Below are 8271 nucleotides of genomic sequence, written 5' to 3' on the forward strand. Positions count from 1 at the left end.
GTCGAGGTGGTCTATTTTGCAGTTTAGCCTTGGTTTTATTAATTTGTCATACTTTGGGTCTGTGTTGTAGTTTAAGTCAGCGCAGAATGACAGGGTTGGGGATGGGGGGGTTGACTCGCTCCCCCTTGTGTTTCATAAATCTGGACCAGGCCCCTGCTGGTGTGTTTAACCCCCTTCCCTAGTTGTTCTATGTGTTTATTAAACTAACAGTAAAGGAATGAATTTGCTCACATTAACATGAAATAGCCCTCATTTGCCATACCCATGCAAAGTCCTTCTCTTCTTTTTTTTCCCCCTATAAACCAGAGTTTTTTTTTAATCTAGGATAAAAGGTACTCAGTAACTTGTTAAAAAAACAGACTTGATATTTGTGGCAAGCCGTTTTATCATTTTAAGCTTAACTAGTAATGCCAAAAGTACAAATAGTTAACTAGCGAAAGTTGTTTTCTAGAGTACTTTTTAGACTTTTTTTTTTACAAGAAAACATGACAGACTGACAGCATTCAACTAGCTCCTGTAGTTCTGGGTTGAGTCCTCACCTGTCTTAGGTGATCATTGAGACCCCATGAGGTGAGATCTTGCATGGAGCCTAACTTAAAGGAAGATTGACATTCAAGTTTAGCTTCTTCCATTTTCTAATAATGGCTAGAACAGTCTTTTTTTCCACCAAGCTGCTTGGCAATTGCCTCATAGCTTTTTCAAGCCTTGCTGAGGTCTACAATTTTGTCTCTGGTGTCTTTGGAGGGCTCTTTGGTCTTTGGTATTACTAATTGTTTGAAGTGGACAGGTGTCTTTATGCAGCTAATGACCTTGAACAGGTGTTTCTAATTTAGGATAATAAGTGGAGTTGAGGTGGACAAGGGTGAATTAGGCAGAAATCTGTCAAGAAACCTTAGCACAAAAAATGTTCCTCTGTGTTAAAAAACAAACAGTTAATCGGGATTTATAGAAAAACTAAATATGATTCATCTTTTTGCCCTGAAAGATTATCTAAGACTTGGTTGAGTTTTCAGGGGGGGCTATTCTGCTTGGAAACGATGTAGCCGGCGGTAAAGTCGTGCAACATCTTGAAGTCTTACAAAAAAACTTTCCAGATATTCGTGGCCATGGAAATGATAATGTACCAAACCAAGCAGAGCGCAAGTTGTACCCAGCTTGTGCCATGACACGAGCGCAGTCTTGCAAAAACACAGACATTGACTCCTCTGACAATATTCTCATGTCAGCCTTTTCAGGAGATGAACACTCTCAGAACAGAGCTGCTTCTCTCTGTCTTCCTCCAGCTCAGGTGGAAGCTCTCACGGATCACTCATCTGATTTGGAGTGTTCAAAGCCTGCGCTACTATTACACGTGCCCGGCTGCGCGCCAAGCAGTGAGCTGATCCAAACCTATGCATACGCTTCTCCATGGTGGTGAGTGATGAGCAACTTGCCAAAGAAAAGTCAGGTTATTTTGTTGATAATAACGTTCCTATGAGGAAATAGTTCCCCTCTGCTACTGAATCTACACCCTGGCAGACTGTATACCAAATCCTTGTGCCTTTAAATTACCGCGCACAAGTACTGTCATTGGCACACGAAAGACAGTGGTCCGGTCATCTTAAGTTGACAAAATCTTATTGACTTCAGTTGAAACATTTTTTCCGGCGAGGTGTTAAACAGGATGTTGTACGTTTTTGTCAAAGTTGCCATGCCTGTCAGATGGCTGGAAAGCCAAAACAGAAAATCCCTCCTGCACAGCTACCACCAATTCCCATAATCGAAAACCCTTTTGATCGCGTCCTTGTGGACTGCTTTAGCCCATTGCCTTGCTCCTTTAACAGTAACCAGTTCCTGCTTACCATAATGTGCGCAGCCACACATTTTCCTGAGGCTGTACCGCTGCGAAAAATAACCGCTCATTCTATCTTTAAAGCGCTGACAAAGTTCTTCTCCACCTTTGGGTTACCTAAAACTATTCAAACGGATCAAGGAACCAATTTCAAATCCAGTTTGTATAAACAGGTCATCCATAACCTCGGCATAACTCACATAACATCTAGTGCGTGCCATCCGGAGTCTCAGGGCGCACTAGAATGTTGGCATCAAACTCTAAAATCCATGCTTCGAAAATATTTTTTAGAGTAAAAGAAAAGTTAGGATGAGGGAGTCCCTTTTGTTTTGTTTACAACAGTCACTTGGGTTCAGCCCTGCTGAACTAGTTTTTTGGCCACACTCCCCGAGGACCACTTCAAGCACTAAAAGAAAAACTCCTGTCATCGGCAGAGGACAAAAGAAAAAGTTTGCGTGTCTATGTTCGTGAGTTTCATGATTGGTAATGCTGTGCCAACAAACTCGCTAAAGAGTGTTTGGTTAGCTCACAACTCAAAATGAAACGAATACATGACTGCGTCTCTGTAAAATGTGAGTTCCAACCAGGTGACAAGATGTTAGCTTTACTTACGGTCTTGGGTTCATCTTTGTCTGCAAAGTTTGTTGATCCACTTGAAGTTCAACAAGTGTTGAAAAATAACAACTATGTCCTTGGCAGTTCTGAAAAGCGGCTTAAAGCTTGCGTTTGTCATATAAATAAGTTGAAGCCATATCTCTCGCGTGAAGCTTCAGAGTCCATTGTCACTCTGACTCCACTGGATTCTGCAGCGGTCAAAGTACAGTCAGATAAGCCTGATGAATTTGAGGAGAATGACGGTCTGCGCTTTCCTTCATCACCTTGCTGCTGTGCTAGACTGTCCCAACACTGAAATGCTCAAATTACTTCCAGCCAAACTTGACCATCCACAGGATGTCCAAAAACGTGATGTTTTGTCCTGTGTTTCAAAATACGTACATCTGCCTTTTAATGATGTGCCAACTTCGACTACTGTTCTTAAACACGATATTGCCGTGAAAATAAATAAACCAATAAAACAACATCTGTACCATGTTAATCCTGAGAAGAGAACTCTCATGATACAATAAACTGGCTATTTGGTATACAATGGTATTGGTAAGCCTAGTGTCGTCCCTGGAGCTCTCTCCATGTTTTGTGGGAAAAAAAACCTGATGGAACCCCTCGGTTCATCACAGATTTTAGAAGAGTTAACTCAGTCACATTTCTTGATTCCTATCCTCTACCCAGGACAGATGACTGTGTTGACACTATTAGGAAAGCTAACTTTGTAATCAAGCTTGACCTTCTGAAAGGATATTGCCAAGTCCGTTTGACAGAGCGTGCCTCAGAAATTTCTTACAAACTTCTTACAATATACCGTTATGCCACTGGGTTTGTGTAATGCGCCGGCCACTTTTCAGCGCTTGTTGAATATCATCTATGCCGGCCTCACAAACTGCAGTGCCTATCTGGATGACGAAGTCATCTATTCCTCTATCTGGGAGGAGTATGTTGAGATGCTGCACAGAATATTCTCCCATTTGGAAAATGCATCACTTCCCTTAAATTTGGCAAAATGCGAATTTGGCCTGGCTACTATCACTTATCTGGGGAAACAGGTAGGGCAGGGGAAAGTTCTGCCCTTGGAGGCCAAGGTTATAGCAATGTTAAACTTCTCCACTCTTACCACTCGTCGTGACTTGTGTAAGTTCCTTGGTATGGTAGGATACTACAGAAACTTCTGCAGTAACTTTTCGTCTGTCGCCTGCCCTCTTACAAATTTGGTGAATCGAAATGTAAAGTTAACTTGGAGCCCCGAATGCCAGCATACTTTTGACAGTGTGAAGTCTTTGTTATGTCATGCAGCTGTTCTAACTGCACCAGACCCCTATCAGCCTTTTGTGCTGGAAATCGATGCCAGCCAAAAGGGTGCTGGCGCGGTTCTTCTGCAGGAGGATGCAGATGGCGTGGAACATCCGGTCTGTTACTTTTCAAAAAATGTAACAAATAGCAGCATAATTATTCCACCATAGAACAGGAAACGTTGGCATTAGTGCTCTCACTTCAACACTTTGTGTATGTTGGATCCAGTTCTCTGCCAATTCTTGTCTGTACTGACCATAACCTACTTGTTTTTCTTTCTCGGATGTATATACCAATCAGCGTCTCATGCGTTGGACTTTGTTGGTGCAGGACTACAATCACCTAATCCAGGGGTCGGCAACCCATGGCTCCGGAGCCACATGTGGCTCTTTCATCCTTCTGTTGTGGCTCCCTGTGACTTTGGAAAATAATGAGTATTTTATAGTAATTAAATTTATTTTAGTTTGTTGATTTTTCATGCCATTTCAAAGGGGCTGCTGGCTCCGCACGAAGCGAGTGCCACGTAAAAAACAGCTTCGTAATGAGCTCGTATTTATCGGGCGAGAACTGCAGAGCTGATAGCAGGGAGAGGCACTCGGAGTGGCTTCAATAAACACTCCGATCTGCTGCCGGGAACTTGACGTGCCGCGGTGCAGAGAGCAACTCGCTGATGACAGAGAGTTTGTGTCAGTGTTGCCAGATAGAGTAACAGTTTTTCAGCCCAAAAGTCATCTGAAAACCGCCAGACCCAGCCAAAAACCGCCCAACACAACTTTTGTTGATGTTTTTTTCGTACTGGACTGATTTAGCAAAATAAAAGATTTTTATAAATAAAAGAAAGTTCAGACTAATAATAAAATGTGTACATTATTGAATTTTTCTTCAGCGGGCCGCCTTCTTCCATTCATTTGCTAAACCCGCTCTATCCCTATAACCTGCGTCTGGCTCTTTCATCCGTGTGCTGCGCTGGAGCGCCCCGACTATCGTGTCATCCTGCTATGACCGTATTTGCGCAGGGGAAACAAATCTCAGCTGCAGAGGGTTTGAACAGGTAGAGAGGAAAAGCAGGTGGAGGGGCTTTGGATTCAAACTCTGTCGGAGAGATGCAAACACGGGCGTCAGATTGAGACGCAGCTTTCCCTGCGGGAGTTGAAGCAGAGACTTTCCCTTGGATGATTTTATGAACTCAAACATGGAAACATGATTACCAAGTAGAACTCTTCAAAATAATAAACCTGATCTCTCCACATTCTCAGCGTCTACCATGCATTGACAAACACATCGCTCCATGCAGCGATCAGACCAGAACTAGCTCCTCCCACACGCGGCCGCGGTATCATCCTTTAAAGAACACAATGTGCATTTGCAGCGACGTATGCTTCAGACTATGTCTGATTGCCAAATCTACATGTCAATCAAGTCCCAAGACACTCGTGTCATTAAAGATCGACCGGTCGATCGCGATCGGCGCAATGAGCACCTTTGAATAATATATACATGGATAATATATATAATGATGATGTCAAAACGGGTTGTGGCTCCGGGTGCTTTCTTTTCATTAGGGGCGGTCCCAAATGGCTCTTTGAGTAAAAAAAGGTTGCCGACCCCTGACCTAATCCATCAAAAAAGGGTACAGAGAACCTGTAAGCAGATGCCCTGTCCAGGTCCAGGTAAATCCGCTTACATCTTTGGTAATGTAACACACACACCCCTGAATTTATTTGGTGGTTCTGGTTGTAAACCCTTAAGGCCCGTACACACCGTGACGAATATTCGCCAGCCGTTATTCGCCAACGTTTTTCAACACGTTTTTTGTGTTCGCACCCAGGCGATTTTCGCTGACAATGACCCGAGCGAACATGCAATTTAATTCCCTGACATTATATGGCGCTTAATGTAAAACAGAATTACCCCCTGTACACAAGGTGGCGCTGCGCAACTTTACGCTTCTTAAAGTCGCTTTTCACTCAGAAGAAGAGAGCAAGTATTTACGCGCTTGTCAGAATCAAACAGAAAACATGAATATTTCCAGCACCAGTAGCTCTAGCTCCAGTTTCAGTGTTAGTAATTACTGTCTGCTGATGCATTTTTGGACAAATTGGGAATGCTATGTTGTGCTGTGTTGATTAATTAAGAAAAATATGTACATAAAAAGTTTCACCCAAAATAAGAAAGAAAGCATGATCACGTTTTTGACAAAGATTTAAGAAAATCGGTCTTATACATCTACTATTTCTCTGACAAAAAAAAAAATCAACATTCATTTATTCATTTTCTGCCTTTTAATCCCTTTCGCGGTCACGGAGCTGCCAGAGCTTATCCCGGCCGCTTGTAAGCGAAGGCAGGGTACACCCTGGACAGTTTGCCAGTCTGTCACAGGGCAAAATCAACATGAATATGTTAGTTTTCTTAAAAATGTATTTTTGTTATGAATTTGATTAGTCAAAGACACAATCAGAACCTATTATGTCTCTAAATGTTCACTATCTTAACACAGAAGTAACTGCTGTACTAATTAATGCAGGGTGATGGATCTTGTTTAGTAAGAACGTGTGTGCTCTGCTCTCCCATGTACTCAATGACGCAAGGATGTGTCAACATTTGATCCTGCACTTCATCTCACATGTCCTGATCTGCGCTTAAACTTAATCCAATCACATTTATGAAAAGCATGGCTTCTACAGAGTTGATATGATCATGAGGTGCAGTTTATTAGAAAATAGGTAGAGAGGGTTGACTTTCCTCTAGCAATCATTCAAGGATTCAAAGCATGCAGGAAGGATGCAGATTTAGCCAGATTTACACTGAGTTGGCCAATAAACACCTTCTCCATTTTCCAGCAGGTGTTTCAGTGGTAAACAGGTGACACAGCAGGGCAGAAAGGAAGGATTTTAGTCTTTTTTATAGCAAGACTGAAGGAAAAATGTGCGTTTTCTATTCCATCTTAACAAATCAACCAGTTTGTAACTTTGAATTGGCTTTTCTATGCTTTCTATTTGTTTTTCTAGGTCCAAAATTTACAATTTTTAATTGTATTTTAATCATATAAAAAGAGAATATCCACGCTTACCTGTTTGTATGCTGTGACACAAGGGGATCCATATCAGCAGATGGACAAGTATTTGTTCTGGCGTCTTCATATTGGTTCCTATCATTATTAAATTTCCATCCTGATTGAGTTCCTCACTGTGTGCGTCTGTGTTTTGTAGGCACAAACAGCCATGAGCTCTTTTTGTCTTAGCAGCTCGGTTGCTCTGCGTGTATGTTAGCGCTGTGATTGACAGTGGCAGCTGCGTGTCGTCTTCACATCCAGTGACTCTGGTCTTGCAGCTGCGCTGTAAGATCTAAAGACTGTGGTGCCAAGGAACTTTGCTGAACACTCAGCAGCACTGACTACTCATTGCTTCTTCATAAAAAATTGTAGTTCTTTTTGGTCACATAAGTTATAACTTAAATACTAAGTAAAAGTACAAAAACACAATCTTTTGGTTTGTTTTTACCATAGATGGTGCATAATTGGCCAATTTTGAAAACAAAAACTTCATGTAGTTTATCTTTTTGAACACAAGCCGCAACAGCAATGTACACAATCCAGGAGGCAGACTTTGTGTCCACCTGTCGCCTCACAGCCTGTCCTGTGTTATTTTAGGAAAGGAATGGTATTTCATTTCATTTATCCTTATCCTTTCTGCTTCAGAAGATCTCAATTGTGTGCAACAGGCAGCCCTGGAGCCTGTGGTCAGGTTCTGTTTTAAGATAGACCTGACTTTTCACTCACATGTAAAGTTAGCCCCAAATCCTTTCTTTTTTTTATATTGTGTTTGCCACTGGAAATACTGTGGAATAATGTGGTTTTTCCAAAAGCTGCCTTCTAGTTTTTTTTGTCTGTTTCATGTTTAACTGCCGTTAATTTAATTAAAGTTTCACACAAAAGCAGTCTTTATTTTTTAACACCTAGATGTGTCTTTTTTAAATTGAATTTGTTTGAAACATGTTACCATAAAATCAATATGATACAAACTTATAAATAATAATAGTAATTATAACAACAATACTGTGATGGCTGCCTACGCTGCCACCCTATCAGGGCAGTAACCTCCTGCACCACACCCTACATCTATCTGTTCACTTTATTTGTTTGCATGTCCTTTTAGTTTTCCTTTTCAAACATAACACAAACACATTTTGAACATACAATTCAATAACATGTTTCAGTTTACTTTATTATAATTTGCTTCATTAATTTTTTATGTTTTGAGTTACCAGTGCTGAGGGAACCATTGTTGCTGCTGCTGCCATCTGCTGCTGGAACCATCAAGCCAGGCCTGACACAACAATTCATGCCAGTCAGCAGAGGCCTTATATTCAGCAGGCAGCTAATTGGACTGAACCATCACCCAGTGGACAAGGAATTCTTTTTGTGTTTCTTTACTTTAGTTTCCATTTTGATGGTCCTTAGTTTCATTCATTGTGTATGTTAATTTATCACATGTTGGACATTAGTTTAGTTTGTTTTCTGTATTTTGTCTTGGTCTTTT

The 8271-nt window shown here is 41.3% G+C and overlaps 1 protein-coding gene across 1 annotated transcript in view; it reads right to left on the minus strand.

Annotated features, from left to right (window-relative positions):
• The window catches only part of musk (muscle, skeletal, receptor tyrosine kinase), a 61700-nt gene extending 54659 nt beyond the window's left edge, over window positions 1-7041 (minus strand). Inside the window, exon 1 of the mRNA XM_011481962.4 lies at window positions 6804-7041. Within this exon, the coding sequence (XP_011480264.1) occupies window positions 6804-6888 (85 nt within the window). The 5' untranslated portion in view covers window positions 6889-7041. The remainder of the gene's footprint in view (window positions 1-6803) is intronic.
• Window positions 7042-8271: the final 1230 nt, after the last annotated feature.

Source organism: Oryzias latipes, chromosome 12, assembly GCF_053564925.1.
Source record: "Oryzias latipes strain Hd-rR chromosome 12, Olatipes_Hd-rR_3.1".
NCBI lineage: Eukaryota > Metazoa > Chordata > Actinopteri > Beloniformes > Adrianichthyidae > Oryzias > Oryzias latipes.